This window comes from Sinocyclocheilus grahami, unplaced genomic scaffold (genome assembly GCF_001515645.1).
Source record: "Sinocyclocheilus grahami isolate Dianchi unplaced genomic scaffold, SAMN03320097.WGS_v1.1 scaffold195.1, whole genome shotgun sequence".
NCBI lineage: Eukaryota > Metazoa > Chordata > Actinopteri > Cypriniformes > Cyprinidae > Sinocyclocheilus > Sinocyclocheilus grahami.
The window spans coordinates 982,720-1,003,853 of record NW_015505374.1 but is presented as its reverse complement, the minus strand read 5'-3'; the positions used below and the strand labels follow the sequence as shown (position 1 = coordinate 1,003,853).

Below are 21,134 nucleotides of genomic sequence, written 5' to 3'. Positions count from 1 at the left end.
AGATAGATAGATAGATAGATAGATAGATAGATAGATAGATAGATAGATAGACAGACAGACAGACAGACAGATAGATAGATAGTTAGTTAGTTTGCAAAAACACAATTTGTCTCAATTTGCACCACAAAATTTGTCAAAGACAATGTCGTTCTTAGGCCTAACAATAAATACGTGATTCTACTCGGCTTAATGAAAGATAAATGAATGAATATGTAATGATATTATAGGCCCGTCGAGGGGTATAGAGGCTAAATGCTTCATGCTAACAAATATTCAGCTCATTTACACACAATCTTCTCCATTAGCACTTTTGGAAACAGCTTACTGAGTGTGAGAACAGTATGAGTCTCTGACTGAATGAGACTGAGTGAGCAGCCAAGAAGCAGAGGCAGTTTGACAGGGGTGTTATGGAAGGGTCAGCTGGTGCTGCTCTGCATTGCATGAGAAAATGCAGGCAAGTAAGGCAGGTCTATATCGGGCACGTAGTCAGCATGCCAACTGGGTTACTGGACGGCACAGTGTGATGGACGTCCTGATAGCATGCCAAGCTTTCATGGCACGTCCAGTGTAATACAGGTACCCGTGAGCCAGCACAAGTGTGGTTTGGGCTGCTAATCCAAAATCAACTTGGCATCTAAAGGGTATCAGATACTTAGCGGAGATGAGTGGTTAGGAGGCCCGGCTATTATCTTAAAGCCATCACCTCATCCAAAACTCTGGCACCCACTCGAGAGGTGGAGCAGATCTCTGTTCTGTCACACCAGTGATTTTGAAATGCCCTGATTTGGGCGGCACAGCTGCAGTGGGACATCTGGAGCCTCTTCGCCATGCCCTCCTACTCCACCACTGCCCAACAAACCTGATAGCCTGGATAAGCACCAGCACAATTACTCCGATATCTTTTGGGTCATTGACATGTACAGCATCATTCACAGTCACAATAAGCCTCTTCTGCTCTATATGTTTTCAAATATTGATTCATGCTCTGGTACAGTGAATGGCCAAGGCTTTATAAAAGCGAGGCCTGACAGGAAGGTGAATGAAGAGGAATAGAAAGAACCACCGAACTAATGGAGGTTAAAACCGTTCACTGAAGTTTCCACACTCAATTTTTTCCCCATAAAATAGGCAAATAACTTCTGGAAATACCAGCAAAACTTAAAATAAGCACTCTGGGGATAAGCAAACACCGTACAATTGCTGTGGAAGTCAATAGTCTCAGTATAAATGAAATGTAAATGGTTTTTTGAAAGAGAAATTATTTTTCTGTCTAGAGATGGCTGGTTCAGTTTTGATGAGGGTAAATCTCTTTGCAGTAATGGCACTGCCTCCCTCTGCTAAAGTATCAGACGTTTATATTTAACTCAGACTTGGGCAGGCTGATTCACCCCACGGTAATTGAGGGTTGAGGACGGTAAGCTCAGCTGGATTGGAAGTCACTGTAACCCAGCCGCAGTGCATGTCGGTTAGGGAAAGACATTGCAGGCATTTACTTTTGGTCTCATGTGTGTAACATGTGTGAACATGAATGTGTTACATTTATAGAGATGTCTAACTTCACACTCAAGATGCATTGCAGAGTACCAAAGAAGAAGCACATCCAGAAGCGATCAGTTGTAAAGCAGTCAGTATATAATACATAAAAAACATGACTGGCAACAAGTTAAAAAAAATGTAAAAAGCAAGGAAAAAAATATTTTGTAAAGAATGCTTATGTCCATACAATAAAAGTCCCTGGGGTCCAAAACACCACTGAAACTGACTTTCATTGTATGCACTAAAATAAAATTTAATAATTTATTTTGCATTGCATAGTAGAAAAAAAGTAATATTTTGCAATGGCACGAGGGCAAATAAAAATATGACAGAATTGTTATTTTTAGGTGAACTTGAAATGTTGGGGAAAAAAAAGAATCTGCTTTAATAAAAAATAAAAAAGGTATCACCTACAGTGAACAAAAAGCATTAAGCTTTGAGACTTTTTGAGATGTTTTGAGACGTTAAGCATGTTCTTTAGGCATCACAACAAACAGGATGCCACACTCTAGATCTTCTAATAAAAAAAAAGTGGTGCAACTGTTTAGTGAACTTGTGTCTTCACACTCAGTGGCTTTATCTAACAACCAAGATGACAGACAACAACATCAACTGTGCCAGACACTCCAGCCGAAAACAGAGCCTCTTGATCTCCATGCCCTTGTGTGACACGTCTGACCTCACAGACGCAGGTGCTAGTCTTAAGGAATGCTCTGAGGTTAGCAGAGGTTAGATTGCATGCAGCATGCAGTGAGCCCCAAAGAATGGCAGGAATGTCCGTCCTGTGGAGGTAGGGGTTCACGGATGGAGACGCTACAAATTCGGCACCTTCAGACTTTGTTATGCTTTGCGTATCAAAAAATACAGCTGCCTCTCCTGTGTCAGTTATGTAGAAGCAATCATCCGTGAGACAGCCATGAACAGATTAACGCAGCCAAATGGATGGTTGTAAGAATGTCTTTCGCAAACTTCATTAGCTCAAAACCCATTTGAGCACAAAAACTGCTTGCTTCTTTCAAAGCCTGTACCTCTTTGTTATTCACATGTCCTAACTGTCCGACCTGGCTCATTTCTACGGTATGGAATGACACAGCACTCTTTCGGGAACGAGTCTTTAGAAAATCCCTGCATGCCGATTAAAAAGAACATTCCTTTGACCTCCTTTGCCAGGCAATGTGGTAGCTCCAAAACAAAGAAAACAAATAGTTGACCACTGATGTGTCCAGTGCTGGGGAGGAAGGGAGGGAGAAGAGGAAGCAAAGCAGTAAATCTTCAATCCTTGCATCAACTTTACTGACTATTTTGTCTCTTTTAAATCCTGTAGGATTCCTCATGTTTACCTCAGATTAATCGTTAGAAGCGTCCGCATGCTGCTTTACATTATGAAAATGTTATTGACAGCTGAGCACAACTGAATCTGAATCACCTCTGGAAAGATGTATACTGAATGTTGACAGTACGCAGCATGTGACCACAACAGTACGTGTTGATATTCTACATTATGATGCAAGATTAGTAAAACAGAATGAAAGGAAGGAATTTTGAGGGACAACTTAACATCCAACACAACCAAAACCCAACCACTAAAGAGCAGGAAAACTGAGAGATAATTTAAAATCAAATGCACTCAAGCAATCAACAGCAAACAGAAGAGAAAGGAGGATGAGAGCGAGTGAATCCCCAAACTGACCTGCTTCACTTCAGCCGGCATCACGGAAATCCTGTTTGGTTAAGCCTCTGGGAGAAACGCGAGGAGAACAATATTCTCTTGAGAGTGGAGTTTGTCTGTCTGTCAGTCAGTCAGTCTTTCGTTCCTTATTATGTGAGTACGTCCTGTGAGAGCCGAGGCAGCTCAGAGCCACAGAGCCATCCTTTCCCGACAGTCACATGCACGAATATACTCCGTCTCTCGTCTTCTTACGTCTTCTCTCTCTCTCTCTCTCTCTCTCTCTCTCTCTCTCTCCCCTTCTCACACACACGCTCTTTCTAACACATGCTCGTAATCCTCTCAGGGACAGAATAAACCCGCCTCCACCGTCGCCGAGCGAGGATGCTGCAAACGTTGGAGCGAATAATGATTTCACAATGAGGAGAGATGCTCTAGACAGTCCAACGAATCCTTCAATAAATTCAGGAATCTGGCTGAAGAGAGCCAAAACAAAACAGCTCACACACAGAGAAGTGGAGGGGGAAAAAAGTTGCCCAGTGCTGGAACAAAACCCTCTGGGTAGACTAAGTGAGAGGGGGGCGGGCGGGTGTAGAGGACGGGGAGAGGGGGGTCTGTGCGCACGTTTGAGTGAATAGAATCTTCCCAGAAGGCAGTTGCCCTGTTCACAGCGTAGAGTTTTGTACTCTCATTCTCTCCCTCTCCTCACCGAGCATCTATGCAGACAAGGGTGAGATGGATTGGAGGGGGAAGGGGCTGACAGATAGACGCAGCTGGAGTGGAAAGAGCGAGAGAGAGAGAGAGAGAGAGAGAGAGGCTCCACCCAGCCAACATGCCAAAAGAGCATGAGCCCTGAGAGGGGGGCAACTCTCCACAAAACGTTGTTATTTTCCTTTTTTTTAACCCATACGCTCTCTCTCAGCCCATTCTTTTCTCTCTCAGCTTTTGTCCTTTTGTCCTTCCAGCCTGCTAAATATGAGAAGGGAAAGGAAAGAGGTTGCAGAATGATTTCAGACAGCATTCAGTGACTGATAATGTGAAAGAATTTGAATCCAAATCTATGAATGGCTTTAACACAAAGCCGGACGGAGGGAGAGTTCAGGAATGGGCACTTTACACCCTAGGTGTCAAACTCATTTTAGGTTGTGGCCCGGATACAGGACTACTATTTTTATTTGTTGGACATTGGCGTGCTCGTGGAGATAATAAAGTTTAGAATCAACTGCCTGCTTCACTAACCTATACTGGGGTTAAATTAAAGGGTGCATGTTGAATTTCTTAATTTCATTCACCAGACCTTTTGAACAGTAGCGTAATAAATATTATGGCAGTATTCAGAGAAAATAAGTATAAATGATAACACTTTAGCTTATAGGAACAATTCTCACTATTAACTAGTTGCTTGTTAGCTTGCCTATTTTTAACACATTGCCTGTTTATTAGTACTTATAAAGCACATATTCTGCATGACCATATTCTACATCCTTAATCCTAAATCATCCTAAAGTTTATTGCGGCAAAACTTGTAGTTAATAGTGAGAATTGGACCTGAAAAATAAAGTGTGACTGTATAAAAATAAATTAATAAACCTCAGAATCATCAGTTAATTGTAATTTTTGTGTTCAAATTCAAGCAAATGTTTAAAATAATTGACAGCTCATTTGAAAAAAACAACAACAGTAATGTATGCCAATCTCACACAGTGAACACCTAGCCTAACACAAAGTTCTGTCAGGACCACTATCGTCTAAGATGTTTGACAATTAGCATACAGTTTGGATTGGCGGTATGGTTCTGTTCTGGGCAAGAACTCCCTGCGCATCCATGCAGCCTAGCATGGATGAGAGCAGGGAGAGCAGCAATAACCCCCCAGGGTAAACTGAACAGAACCAACATAAATGTATTGCAGATATCGTTAAAGTTCAATAATTTTATGTACACATTTTAGAATTAGTCTGATTCAAAGGATAATCAGAAGGCTGAATCCTGACTGACAGAGGAGGAGCTGGGGATGGAGGAGGGTAATTAGCTATTGAGCAATCCAAAAACTGCTGATAATACTGAGGGACCTTATATATGAATGCTTAGATAGGTGTCGTATTCCTATAGCTAGATGGGAATCAGCTGAGAGTCAGCTGATGCGAGATTGACTAACGTGACCTGCCTGAACTAACGCTACGCTTGATTTAGGTTTTAAAAAATAAACCACAGGCCTACAACAAATATGTAATTACAAGCCTGTGTCTCAGTCAAACGTAACTTTATGAACTTATTTAACCAAGAAACTCCAGATTCGAGTGCAAACTCGGAGTAGAAATGCTTCAATAAACTGTCAAAACTGAAAATATTCCACCTCGGAGCTCACACACTCTTTTACTTAAAAACCAAATCCTTCTCAAACTTCGAACAAGAGTCAGCGCAAACACACCCCCATACTGAAGAACATCATGTCTTATCTAGCAGTAACAGCCTGAATCTGTTTGCAGTCGGCCTGAATGACTTTGTTTCTTTTTCTACTACAGAGTCTGACACCAAACAGACTGCAGAACACCCTTTGGTCGCTGAACAGTATAAACACGTCAACAGAAAAAGTGTTGATAAATAAATAAACTGAAAAGTAATCAGAACGTTTTAGTGGACTCATGCCCGAGGAGGTACTGTGATGGAACAGACGCCGGGAAAGATTAATGTGGACTACTGCAGAGAGAAAGACAAAAAGAGAAAACAGATAATGAAACAAACAAGAAAGGATAAGAAATATACACAACATACATGCAACTGTTTTAATCTCATAAATATATTTATAAGTGCTGAATATTTGAGAAGGCTTTTGCTCAAGAGGATGTGTGATGTTTGCTTAGGGTTGCAGCACTCCCAGATTTGGAATGTAATGAATTTCATCATTAGAAGTTTTCAAAGGTGGCGACTCAGCAAAGATCACATTTTAAATGCATCACCTCTGTAAACGAGCACTGATTATATTTAAAGGGGTCATATGATGCTGCTAAAGAGAACATTATTTTGTGTATTTGGTGTAATGAAATGTGTTTATGCGGTTTAAGGTTAAAAAAACATTGGCCAGCTATCCAGTGCGTTGAGATTGGCTGAATACCTCAAGCGTGTGACGGAAATGTTACACCCCATGCCATACTGTGATGCCCTGTCCGGCCGAAGTGACGAGACAAAAACATTCAAACCCATTATAAAGGAGGCATTTGTTGCATCCAGTGGGGACATAATTACGTATTATAATGACTTATACTGTCTTTTTACGCGTTGCGTTGCATCGCAAAACAACAAGTGCTACTCTACACTGCCCAAAAAACTTGCGTTTGAATCATCAGTGGCAAATTCTTTAAATATAAAAACTCACTTACAGTCTGTGAGTCAGAACAGCCGGCATTGTTGTCTACTCTACCAGGATCAGGAAACAGTCCTCCATAAAATGCGCTAGACACATCTGAATATTTGGGTTAAACTGTTCTGGAACAGTGTTGTAAATACAACTTAACCACTGATTTCTAGTCGTGTCCTCTTTTGGAAGGCCAAACAAAGTAGTTTCGCTTTCACAACGAAGCAGCGTCACACACCGCGGCCTAGAGTATGCAGAGGCCGGCTTGAGTGAGCGGAGGCGGGTGGGCTTGAGAACGGCGCGGCGGGCGGGCTTGTGGCAACCACATGTGACGACCCAGGGCTGGACTCAGCTTCGTTCACGGTGAAAGCCGACAGCACGAAGTTGATGTATTTCCTCAGCGACCAGCACGCATCAGCTCCACGCATGACGAAGCGGATATCGTCCTCTTTTGGAAGGCCAAACAAAGTAGTTTCGCTTTCACAAAGAAGCAGCGTCACACACCGCGGCCTAGAGTATGCAGAGGCCGGCTTGAGTGAGCGGAGGCGGGTGGGCTTGAGAACGGCGCGGCGGGCGGGCTTGTGGCAACCACATGTGACGACCCAGGGCTGGACTCAGCTTCGTTCACGGTGAAAGCCGACAGCACGAAGTTGATGTATTTCCTCAGCGACCAGCACGCATCAGCTCCACGCATGACGAAGCGGATATCGTCCTCTTTTGGAAGGCCAACCAAAGTAGTTCCGCTTTCACAACGAAACACATGGCGACAACAACAATACTACAGCGAGAATAAAAGTTACGCCTTCTTTCTTTGCGTGAACATTTGGGGCGGCATTATGCAAATCTTCCCACATCGTGACGTAGACATGTGGGGGCGTGTTAGAACGAGCCGTTTTAGGTAGGCGTGGTTGACTCTTAACTTTTATAAAGAATATCTCTTTGGATTTGAGACTAGTCTTTGCAACTTTACAGATCTTCTTTATGCACCAAGCGCTTGTAACACTCCAAAGAGAAAGGAAAAATTGAAATCGCATCATATGACCCCTTTAATACAAAAAAATGTGGGACTGCAGACTGGGAAATAAACATACAATATTGTTTCTCTTGATGTGCATGATCAAACACAAAAATGTCAGTCTTGGTTCTTAACAACAACACAGATCTGGTAAATGAGATCCTGAGAGAGAAAAAGGGAAAATGCGGAGCATAAAATTTTGCATTAAAGGAATAGTTTCACCAAAAATATAAATTCAATCAATAGTTACCTTACTTGTTCCAACCCAAATTACTTTTTTTCTGTGGAACATAAAAGGTGAATTTCTGAAGAATATCCTGGATATTATTTTTAATATAATAAAAGTGAATGAAGATAGTTAAGTTGTTAAGCTCCGAAATGATGCAACAATCACCATAAAAATAACATAAAACTAGTCCACATGACTCTATATTCCAAGTTTTCTAAAGTCAAACCAAAATACTCAATGAAAATGTAATTTGCTCTCCATGGTGTGTTCATATTATAATCAGCAATGCCAGATCCACGAAGAATCACTCTATTGAGTTGGATCTTTTCGATTAATCCATTGATCCAGCTAAAAAAACAGGTATGAATGACTTGTTCATGAATTTGACTAATTCAGTTCTTGAGTTTCAATTATTCAGCTTCAACCCACTGGAGGGGAAGATTATCAGGGAATAACAATGTAAATTTGGTTTGTTCCTCACACAAAGCTATCACATGACATAGAATACTTAGAATACACCTCACAACTCATGGCACCTTTGATACTTTTTTGTCATTTTGGAGCTTGAGAATGCTATACAGGTAAAGGTGAGTAAATACTGACAAAATGTCAATTTTTTATGAACTATTTGTTTAACTACACTACATCTCGCACTGTTGTGATATCTCCTTCAAACTAACATTAAATATCATCTCCACACCACTGCTTTCAGTCTGAGCTGTCCTACTGTGTCATACCGACGTTCTCACACAGTAGCTGCTCTCCAAACACTCACTTATTCAAAGCTCATCATCCAGTCCTCTGCTCGAATCAAGTCTTGTTATGACACAACATGTGTAAATAGACCAGGCCCTTGTAATAAGGTAAACGACTGGCAGTCTGGACATGCACACCAATCTCTGGATAAATATAAAGACTAGAAATTAGTCTTTCCATGCACACACAAAGTCAATAAAGCCACCAGCGACCAGACAGAAATATTACACATTTCATATCAGTGGGAAAACAACAGGAGAATAAAACAAAGTAATTTAGCTGATCCTATAATGCGCTGCCTGCCACACAGAATGATGACTATTTTAATCCTTTAGGAGAAAGTCAAATAAAAATATCAATACTTTTTGCTTTCATTGTTTAAATGTCATTTTAAACAACATTTCTAACTCTATACATTGGAATAAGTTGTTAAATCAACCTATTTCTGTAGAAACATACAGGTAATCATCAGCTATATCTTTGATCGTTACCCATCAACAAGTTTGTGGCACACAAATGATTAAACTGTGGTACTATACCACTTTAATACAACCACTATATTAAAAGTCAGTGTTGAAGCCTCCGAACAACTCTTTCAAGTAACCGTGCATTTTACACACTTCAAGTGGTTTCAATTTAGGCTCCCAATAAGAGGGTCAAGCACACATACTTGTTTGGTTATATATGAACATGCCAAGTAAAGGGGTCACATTCCTGGAGTGACTCGGGGGTCTCATAAAGCAAGAGATTCTTATTTTAAACACATGAGTTCAGGATCCACTGAGTGAACAGCAGTTGGTCTTTTAAGTGGTTCCAAAGTTACTCCTGCTGGTATGTAGGGCTACACGATTAACCGAATGCGATTGTCATGCGCATTTTGTTAGTAAAGCCGGTTTTGTAATCAGCAGGAAATCATCATCACGTGCTTTCAGATGGAGCACAACTTACTACACAGAGCCGTAGTTCACTGACAAGTTACGCAAAAAAAAAAAATCACAGACGATTTTATTGCTCGATTATGAAATCGAAGAAATCGTTTGCAATAATGACAGCTGTTTGCATAGCTTCTCAGTGAACTACGGCTCTGTGAAGTAAATGCTGCTCCATCTGAAAGCATGTGAAAATACCACATTTAATAACATATTTTTACTCCAAACTCACTTCATAACATCAGTCGAGTGTTTGAAATAAATCCTTCTGTGAGATGATGTGGCTTCTTACACAGAATAAGGCACGCAACATATTTCATAGTATTTAAGCAGTGATAAAGGCATTGCATTATAAATATACTTTATTTTAATGAAAATTATAATAATACAAACTCAGATAAACCGTATATTGCCGTAGTCGTGTGTTTATTAGTCACGTTGAATCAATGAAAGCAGTTGAATCTTCTGTTTATTCAGCTGCAGCGATAGGCATTTTCTAGGTTTCTTCTGCGAGGCGTATTTGGAGTTTCAGCGCGAGAGCGCCCTCTGGCCTTTGGATGGAGATTTACTGCTGATCACAGAACCGTGCTTCACTGAAAGATACGCATGACAATCGCAGCTTCTGTCGAATCGCGATCTCGATTCCATTTCGATTTATCATGCAACCCTACTGGTATGGTTACTACTAGTTGCTTAAAAAAAAAGTAATCTGATTACATAACTTGCGTTGCTTCTAATGCTTTAACCCCAACACTGTTAACAGTGGTTTTATATAATTAGTTTACAGCAAAGTAAAAATCTAGCTGTTTTTCACCTTAAATCCACCATGTAAATGTAATTACAATACATTATTATTATCAGGCGCGACTCGTCTATATGGGCAGGTGAAACTGAAACAATAATAAATTGTAAATTTGTTCAGCATTCTGCAACAAACATTTGTCAGATTTTCGATACTATTTTAAGTCATAAAGTAAGCAGTATATATTAATATCCAGCGCATGGCATTAGCAGGCATATATGATACATGAAGGTGCCTGAGGCCTCCCGAGCTCAACAGCGCCCCACAATTTTGCAACGTAAATCTGTGGTGAAAAGGGGAACTGCAGTGCACTCTAATTGAGAGCCGCTTATTTTCACGTTACCTTACGTGAACCTCGCTCCACCAAGACGATATCAATCCGCTTCAGCTATGTGTCTGCATCAGGTCAGTAACTAGTTGGCATGTCTGTTTTTTTCTATGTGGAGTAGTGGATCAAATTAACAAAGTATAAATCGTTTAGTTTAAATGTGCTCACATGAATAGCCTTTATATGGTTATAGTGTGTTTGTTTTATTATTATTCTGAGAATAGACATTTGATCGTCTTTCCTCACCTGAATTACTCCACAACTTGTAACATTCTAAATTAACATTTGGAGGTGATAAATGATATATTAAGGCAATTATGATACAGCATTTTATGTGTGTTCTCCGAGCCGGTCAATCAACATTAGCGCACCACCCACAGGATAATGCAAGGACATCTCTGCCAATATTTTGTCCGCATGTGTTCAGAGCATAGGTGTAATTTGCGGGTGGGACGGGTGGGACAACCAAATCAACAAATCATTCTTCATATTATGATTCTGATTCATAATCTAATTAGGGTGATAAAAAAAACAAAAAAACATTTGACTCCTTATGCATGCATAACTCGTGCAGTGCAATAACGACGTGATTTGCAGCTGTCGCACTTTTCATAATGTCATTAGGCTATAGCATTTTATTTAAAAAATGGAGAGCTTCTTTGTGCGAAGTATAGGCCTGCCCTCTACTAAAGATTTTTCTAGTCAACTAGTCGCACGTTATATTAAATTGATTAATATAATAATATATTAACCATACTTCAATATAGGCTATAGGCAGACGAATTAGGCTAGAGCCTATTCCACGCTCAAGCTCGCGCATAAAAATTGCCTCAAAGCACTGGCAAAGTGATTATGAACGTGTCGGGGGAAAAGAAGACATTTTAATTATTTATTAATAAACTAGTGCTTTCTGAGTGCAAAGATGAGGTTGCCGAATGCCGACGCTGACTCGCCATCTCCACATGGACGTACCTTTAATAGAAATGCACCTTTTCATATGGACTACAAAATTAAAGAATATTACAAAATCAAGTGGGTGAGTTTTCCTTATATTTATTTTATTTTTCATATAAAAATTATAATAACCTGTTTTGGTTATGTTTACTATTAATTGCAGAAGGTGCTTATGTGCTGAATGATGCGAATATTGATGGTTTTCACGCTTAAGTCAAGTAAAAGACCGCTTCTTAAACCAGAGAAGGGTTTTTTGAGTTAAAAAGTCATAATTGAGAGATATAAACTGGCAATTCTAAGAAATAAAGTCAGAATTGCGTGATATAAACTCGCAATTGCGAGACATAAAGTCGCAATTCTGAAAAATAAAGTCAGAACTGCTAGTTATAAACTTTTAGCAATTCTGAGAACATAGTCCCTTCCCCTCAAAATTGGACTTTAACTCGCAATTGCAAGTTTATATCTTACAATTCTGAGAAGAAAAGTCAGAATTGCGAGAAGAAAAGTTAGAATTGCGAGAAAAAAATTCAGAATTGTGAGTTTTTATCTCGCAATTGTGATTTTATATCTTGCAATTATGACTTTATAACTGGCAATTGCGAGTTTATATCTCACAATTCTGTGAAAAAAAGTCCGATTTGTGAGATAAAAAGTTTTATTTATTTTTTATTCAGTGGCTGAAACAGGCTTCCATACCTTATGCTATGGAGGCTCTCTCTTTTTTTTTTTTTGATTCCTCCGTGTTTGCTAAATGTTCTGTAATTTATTAGTCATTATATAGCCTAATAGCCTACAGCGTGTAGGCCATGCCTCATCTTATTCGTTTTTGTTAATAACGTCTTGTAAGCTAGTTTGTCATTGAATACTGTTTTATTGTTGTTGTGCATTTTAATTAAAAATAATGAATCCATTTTTTTTTTGTCTTAAAACGTGAAAGGTGTATAGATGTAAGCAAAATAGACAATTATATTTTATTGTAAAACCTGACAAGATCGTGAAATCGAAAGTGAAAGCATCCAAAGCCCGGCTTATAACATGGCAAAAGAGGAACTCCTGTTCACAAAATTCAAATCACAAATAATACTACTGATGAAAAAGAATGGGTTGAATGTTAACTACTTTCTTTTCCATATAACTATAAACTACGATAAAAGTTCATCAGCATGCATTGATTAACAGCATGTTGTAGCGCAAAAAAAAACACGTGCTCGTGCAGCCAACTGAGAAAGTTAATCGCAAAAAAGCGACCAGTGGGAAGAATGAGTCTGGAGCCCTGAATTGCCCAGCTCCCTCTGTCAATGATAGCACCCCCTCAGCACCTGCGTTCAAAACTCTCTGGCACCGCCCCTGGTACATCATGTATTTTTGAAAAGCAAAAGTTAAGTTTGTTCAACTCTAAACCCAGTCCCCAAGTAAATTAGGTTATTAAATAAAAAACTAGCAAAACGAGTTGCGCGGCATCCCCACCACTTTTCAAAGCAAAGTTACGCCACTGGTTCAGAGATTAGAATATAAAGTTTACAAAATGTTTTTCATATATTACTGCTACGACCCAGAATCTGCCCCACCCCTAAATTTACGGTCAGGAGCCGCTACTGATTATTATTATTATACTTTTAAGCCATTAGATAAACTGGTTACACTTTAAAATAAAGTTTCATTTTTTAACATTAGATAACTAAATTAGTCAAAAAACTATAAAAGATAAATACTAAAGCACTTATTAATCTTAGTTAATTCCAACATAGTTACTTACTAAAATCATAAGTTGTATTTGTTAATATTATTTAATAAACCTGAGGTAACAAGAACTAATAGTGAATAGTTGTATTTTTTTACTAATGTTAACAAAGATTAATAAATACTGTAACAAACGTATTGCTCATTGTTAGCCAGTATTACTTAATGTATGAACTAATGTTAACTGATGGGACTTGATTGTAAAGGATTACCAATAAAACTATTAAGACAGACATTAAATATATCACCCAGCACTCAGATTACAACACGGGAAATGCTGGACACGACCTTATTTATACTCAGAGAGTGAGAAAAAAAGATCAAGCAACATTGTGAAAAGAAAAAAAGCAAGAAAACTTTGTTCTTCATGTATTTTAGGGCTTTTAGAGGATTAATCATTTGATGGATTGTGGAATGGGGATGAGAGCGGTCCGAGCAGCCCTCTGTAGAATATGAATAGCTGTGGGCACCTGCAGCTGCTCTGAATACAAAGAATGCAGCTATTCCCGCTCCTCAATGAGAGCGCCTGTCCTTCAGTGTGCCAGCATTATTAACCACGCGAGCAGATTCACCTTTCTAACACCTGCAGACATATCAAAAAATAGGGATTACTCACAGGATTAATGTATTATGAAAGAAATATAGCCATATCACTGGAAGTGGATCCTGATTTATGACATACTGCATGGGCTTTACAGGCAACTACCTGAAGCTTCACGCTCCACTTCTCATCGCTCATCCACAGCAGTTCTACTCTCCATTCTGTCTGCACTTCTTATTGAAAATAAAGTATGACCTAACAACAGGTAACTTCTTCCAAGCAGCTAAGTGAGGCACATTTAAGCACATCAGTGACAATCACTTGCCCAGTGCCCAGCTTTCATATCACTGCAATTCAACTTCAATGACCACAACTGAAAAATACTTGATGCATGCAAACTTCAACAATACTTTCACTAAGATATGCAGTTTTCTTCATGGCATTATTTTGTTGGCATAAAGAAGACATTAGGCAAAAAAAAAAAAAACATCTCAATAACAATATTTGCGAAAAAAAAAACATTTTTAGTCATGTGCATACACAAATGTTCCACATTCTTGTGACACATTCTCTGATCGCCCCATATTTTTAGTCACATTTGTAATTTTCAAAGGAAAACTTCTGGAATTTAAAGTAGAGTAGAAAAAACTGTTAGCACTATGTATGTGTGAGAGTAGAAAAAAAGCTAAATGAGAGGTGCGAAAGAGAAAATAAGCAATGCAGGCAGTTTCACTGCTGCTTTAATTATAGTTTTACAAGAGGTTTGACTTTTCCTAATGGCACTGGAAGCGAGGTGGCATGGGAGATTGTGTATATGTGTGGGAGGAGGGTGAGAAAGTCATTGTTAAGCAGGTGATTTACAAGACTCTGGGCCTCCCAGGCTTTTCCCAGCAGCGAGCTTCCTTGTGTTTTGCGGCTAACCATACGTGTCCACAGGCATGGAGGAAATACACCCAAAAAGAAAGGACAAGCTTTATAGGGTATGTCTGGAAAATGTACATCCAGTATGTATATTCTATGACTGCTTTCAGTGCACAATTAAAAAAGTCATTGCATAGACTACTATTTGGGTCAGTAAGCTTTTTGAAAAAGTCTTTAACACGGATCAATTCAGTGCATCCTTGCTGAATGAAAGATTTAAACTGATACACATCATTTTAATTGATCCTTGCTGAATATTCATTTCTTTCAAGAAAATAAAGACCCCAAACTTCTGAATTGTAGGGAACTGTATATACATGTGGGAAAAATAAGGCCATATAAAAATCATATTGGGATGAACTGATTAGATAATTTGGCTTACAGTACATTTAAAATAATAATAACACATAATAACAGAAATTATGATATATATGCATTCTGTCCATGAGGATAATCTAACATAAGTAAAACATATTTTATTAAAATGGAGCCTGGAATTTTTCACTTCTCTTTTCTCAACATTTACAGAACAAACTGAAAATGTCAGCTGTGCTCCTCACACCTGTAGACCTGTACAGTAAAACTGAGGAACCTGATCAGTGGTGTATCATGCCATCTCTGTGTGTCTTATCACAGACAGCACTGATCAAAGCAGCAACTTTTCTTCCAAAGCTCTCCACAGGCCTTTCAGACTCAAAACATTTAGACAGATCTAGCAAAGTTCAGCCACAGGAACCAAGCTTCAGTCCTCCAGGCACGCTTCCTGAATTTTAAATAGTGTTCTAGATTCCAGGAAGAAGTAGTTGTGATGTTCCTCCTACTGCCCTTAGGTCACGACCTCTGAACATTACTTACACGTGAGACAGTTGGTTACTTTAATGAAAAGCTGTCTATGGTGTCAGAGTTGCTGTGGAAGGTCTGCCATTGATGGAGTTCTATTGTGTGCCTCTGTCACTCTGTGACCTTTTAGGCCTTGTGAAGAATAATAAAGGCTTAAAAACGAAATAAATCAATGTCTCCAACTCAGTAAACAGACCGAAGATAAAACGTGAATGAGGTGAGTCCTTTTATTCTTTGGGAATCAAATCTATTAACACCTGATACACCTCCCAATACAGTATTAATGAGTACAAGACACAAGATGAATGAGGCGCACCTGCAGAACCACAACAAATGCAGCAGTGCCAATTATGCATACAACATTCCAAGAAACAGCACACATATGGACCATTTTCAAATTATAAAACACTGAGATTTATAAGGCAAAAAGAAAAGCCACTGATACAATGAAAGCATGAGAAAACTGCTGAAAGAAAATATCTGAAGATATCAACATTAAAAGACAAACATACACTTATTCATTTTAAATATTTATAAATTTATATTAATTAAAACCATAACAGCTGAACTATATATATATATATATATATAGAAGGCCACTGTCAAAGAAACCTGGGCTTCCATACCACCTCAGTAGTGCCACAAACTGATCACCTCCATGCCACGCCGAATTGAGGCAGTAATTAAAGCAAAAGGAGCCCCTACCAAGTATTGAGTACATGTACAGTAAATTAACGTACTTTCCAGAAGGCTAACAATTCACTAAAAATGTTTTTTTTTATTGGTCTTATGAAGTATTCTAATTTGTTGAGATAGTGAATTGGTGGGTTTTTGTTAAATGTGAGCCAAAATCATCACAATTAAAAGAACAAAAGACTTAAACTACTTCAGTCTGTGTGCATTGTTTTTATTTCAATACACGAGTTTCACAATTTGAGTTGAATTACTGAAATAAATGAACTTTTCCATGACATTCTAATTTATTGAGATGCACCTGTATATACTCCACAAGAAAAAATAATAACTGAATTTATAAAAAGGAACCCGTTCAAAAGTTTACATACCCTTGAATCTTAATACTGAGTGTCGTTTCCTGGATGATCCACGACTGTTTTTCTGTTTTGTGACAGTTGTTCATGAGTCCTGCGTTGGTCCTGAGCAGTTCTTTGGGTTTCCAAATGTTTTTTTCTTTTGGAGCATCGGTGAGCATTTGAACCTTCTGTAATAGTTGCATATGAGTCCCTCAGTTGTCCTCAGTGTGAAAAAAATGGAACTCAAAATCATAGTTACTTTTGGAAAAGGTTCAAATATGCAGAAGGTGCTGGAAAACCAAAGAATGTGCAGAAGCTGGAGGATTTTTCATGCACGGATCATGAATCATCGTGGATCATCCAGGAAACGACACACAGTATTAAGAAACTGAAGGGGTCATTTTTTTAATAAATTCAGTTCCCTTTCGATACTTCACTCGTACTGCGTCTTGCTTAAGACGCATATGGGGGAAAAAAAAATTTTCTCCTGAACTGAAGCCAATTTCATTCACGCAGTGAAACTGCACGGCCATTGGTTCATGCAGAGCTTAAAAACCGAACCAATGGCTCGGCAGCGGAGCTATATAAGCAGGCGCTCGGGCATCTGGCTATATAAGCAGGCGCTCGCCACAGGATTCTCAGATTTTTCTCCTTCAGCGACGACTCTACGTCTCAAGCTGATCCGAAGCCGCTCGCCGTTTGACACACCTTCGCAGCTGGAATCGGGACCTCTCAGCTCAGCTGACCTGCTTCTCTGCCGCTCCAGCGACGCAGCAGTTCCGGTCCCCTGCCGCCATCCGGCGACTTCTAAAGGAGCTTCTAAAAGAGCATTGGTGTTGTTGCAAATGCTGCGCCATTATTGCGGTTCGTGCTGGTCCCCCTTGCATGCCGATGACGGCCACACGGAGTGCGTTTCCTGCTTGGGGAAATACCATGCGGAAGCTGCGCTCACGGGAGCTAATTGCTCTCATTGCGAGAGCTTCAGTCTCGCTTCTGTCCACACACGGATCACTTTCTTTTCAGAGAGCGACTCCGCCCCCCACGCCCTCCCGTTTCCTTCCTCCCAGGGACCTGTGAGGAAAAAACAGCGGGGCAAAGGGGTCGAGCGATCGGCTCAGATCCTGCATGCCTCACTCTCGCCGCAGAGAGAGTATTCCTCCATCCTTTTCTCCCGGTCTGATCAGCGTCTCTCTGCTGGTGCAAGCGACCTGATCTCATTCGGGGGAAGTGGGGATGAGCTGCTCGATGACAGCATGTTATTAGCAGCATCGGATGCAGAGGACCGGTTGGGCTCGGAGAATGACCCCACCCCCTCGCCATCATCCGCGCCCAGCGCCACCAAAGATGGGACGGATACAGAGCTTCTCCGTATCCTCTCCAAGGTGGTCGAAGAGCTGGGTTTAGAGTGGTCCCCGCCAGAGGAGCCCTCTCGCAGCCATCTGGATGAATGGTTCCTGCCGGGGCGCCGCCAGGCCCATCGTCAGCGTACTTCTTTGTTTTTCCCGGAGGTCCATGACGAGCTCACCAGATCGTGGCGCGCTCCCTACTCCGCCCGCCTCTGTACTGCCTCTTCATCCACCCTCACTTCCATCGATGGCGCTGAAGAAAAAGGGTACGATAAGCCACCTCCCCTAGATTAGTCAGTGGCCGCGCATCTCTGCCCGCCCACGGCCATCAGCTGAAGAGCGAAGGCCGCTCACCCGTCTAAGCCGTGTAGGACCACTTCAGCTCTCGCTGGACGCGCCTACACCTCAGCTGGACAGGCGGCTTCGGCGCTTCATTCTATGGCAGTCCTCCAGGTCTTCCAGGCCAAAATCCTCACATCCTCCGAGTTTGGCCTGGATCCTGCTACCCTCAGGGATCTGAGGAGCGCGGCGGACCTGGCTCTACGCGCCACCAAGACCACCACCCAGGCATTTGGGAGATCGATGGCCAGCCTTGTGGTGCTCGAGCGCCATTTATGGTTGATGCTGACGGATATGAAGGACGCGGATAAGATCCCCTTCCTTGATGCTCCTGTCTCCCCCAAGGGTCTTTTCGGCCCAGCGGTCGAAGGATTCGCTGAACGCTTCACGGAGGCACAGAAATCGTCCCAGGCTATGCGACATTTCCTGCCCAAGCGCTCCAGCTCCGCTGCTGCCTCAGCTCGCCCAAAATCTGCGCCGACTCAGCAGCCTGCGAAACCAGCACCTGCCGCCCCCACTGTTTAGCCCGCTAAAGCGCAGCAGACACGGGGATGCTCTCGCTTAGCCAGACGCTACCCTCTTCCTAAGCGCCAAGGACCCAGCGCCTGTCCCTGGCCCCCCGCACTTTTACGAAGTGCATGGATGCGGCTCTCTCCCCTCTGAGACAGATGGGAGTCTGTATTATCAATTACCTCGACGACTGGCTCGTCCTGGCCCAGTCGGAGCCAGAATTAATATCTCACAGAGCCCTCCTCCTCAGCCACCTGGAGTGCCTGGGACTCAGGGTCAATTTTGCCAAGAGCTTATTGCTTCCCAGCCAGCGAATCTCGTTCCTGGGAACAATCTTCGACTCAGCCCAAATTAAAGCTGTAGTCACGCCAGAACGAGCTCTGGCCATACGAAGGCTGGCGACCTCTTTCAAGATCGGTACCTCTCACCCTCTCAAAGCATTTCAAAGGATGCTGGGCTTCATGGCAGCGGAAAAAGGCTTCCATATCAACTGCCTGGAAATGCTAGCAGTATGTCGAGCCTGTCAGTTCTTCCTGCCAGTCCTGAAAGGGCACAATGTGCTAATCTGATCGGACAACATGTCGGTTGTGTCCTAGATAAATCGCCAGGGAGGCCTCTCTTCAAAGCGCCTCTTCATGCTGGTGGAGCGCTTCTTAGAGTGGGCTCAACCCAACCTGCGCTTGCTAAAGGCAGTGCATATACCGGGCAAATTGAACCGGGGAGCAGACATGTTATCAAGGAGCAATGTCCCCTCAGGGGAGTGGACGCTCCATCCGCAAACGGTTCATAAGATCTGGGAGATCTTCGGTGAGGCCGAGGTAGACCTCTTCGCCTCAGAAGACAGCTCTCACTGAGGGAACAAAAACACAGGGTTCTCCTGGTAGCCCCCCTTTGGATGAACCAGCTGTGGCTATCAGAGCTGACTCAGCTACTGATAGCGGCCCCTTGACCTGAGACGGGATCTCCTCTCTCAAGCGAACGGGACATTATGGCATCCTCGGCCTGACCTATGGGCCCTGCACCTCTGGCCGCTCAACGGGAGCCTTTGTGCCTCCCAGAGCGAGTCTTAAACACAATTTAGGAGGCTAGAGCTTCGTCTACGAGATGCATCTATGCCTTAAAGTGGTCATTTTTCTCCGCCTGGTGTTTAAACCACGGCAAAGACCCTCTCACTTCCGAATTAGCAGAGGTGCTGTCATTTCTACAAGAGCTGCTGGATAAGTGTCACTCCCCATCCACGCTCAAAGTCTATGTGGCGGCTATAGCAGCCTCTCATGTCCCTATTGAGGGTCAATCGGTGGGCAGAAATAGCGCGGTCATCCGCTTCCTGAAGGGTGCAAGGAGGCTGAATCCACCTCATCCCCATACCGTCCCTTCATGGGACCTGCCCACTGTGCTGAGGGCCCTGAAGGGCCCCGCATTCGAGCGCTACAGTCCACCAACATTAGGTCGCTATCGCTGAAGGCTGCTCTGATTCTAGCACTAGCATCAGTAAAGCGAATAGGGGACCTGCAGGCGCTCTCAACTAGCCCTGCCTGCCTGGAATTCGGGCCTAACGACTCTAAAGTTGTCCTGAAACCGAAGCACGGTTACATACCTAAAGTGCTCTCCACTCCGTTCAGAGCACAGGTCATTATGCTCTCCGCGCTTCCTCCAAATGAAGAGGACAGAGAGCTATCTCTGCTCTGCCCCATCAGAGCATTGAGAATCTATATTGAGCGTTCCGCTCCCTATAGACGATCGGAACAACTCTTTGTCAGCTTCGGTAATCCCACCAAAGGGTTTCCAGGTACGAAGCAAAGACTCTCTAGATGGATAGTAGATGCCATCTCGCTAACATACTCTTCCTTGGGCCTCCAATGCCCCATTGGACTATGGGCCCACTCAACTAGAGGCATCGCCTCGTCGTGGGCATGGTCCAGTGGTGTGTCCATTGCAGATATTTGTGAGGCGGCCGTTTTATAACCTGGAAGTCCCGGCCTTACAGGCCAGGGTCCTTTCCACTTGAAATAGCACGTGCTGCGTAAACGGACATGATAGAGAGCCCTTGGCTGTACCGCGCCCAAGTTCTCTGGCATTGTTCACCTGTGAGCTCTCGACCCCTGGGTGTCGAAGTTACGGGGATACTCTGGAACGATTAACCAGGCTGGGTGTGACCTAGAAAGCTCAGCCCGTTTTAGCCTTGGGTTATTGTTGACTTCTCTATAAGCATTGGTTGCTTATGGAAGTTATACCTTAAGTCGTTCCACTACATTAACACGGCGTGATTGGACTGTTCCCTTATGCGTCTTAAGCAAA

The 21,134-nt window shown here is 42.0% G+C and overlaps 1 protein-coding gene across 9 annotated transcripts in view; it reads right to left on the bottom strand.

The window, feature by feature from the left end:
• The window catches only part of LOC107595013 (armadillo repeat protein deleted in velo-cardio-facial syndrome homolog), a 150,731-nt gene that overhangs the window by 94,110 nt on the left and 35,487 nt on the right, over positions 1 to 21,134 (bottom strand). Inside the window, exon 1 of one of the 9 annotated variants that reach the window (XM_016285275.1) lies at positions 3,227 to 3,886. The exons of the other annotated variants lie outside the window; for them this stretch is intronic. Coding sequence (XP_016140761.1) covers positions 3,227 to 3,247 — 21 coding nt within the window. The 5' untranslated portion in view covers positions 3,248 to 3,886. Of the gene's footprint in view, positions 1 to 3,226; positions 3,887 to 21,134 lie in introns of those variants that run through there. 9 annotated transcript variants of the gene reach the window in all.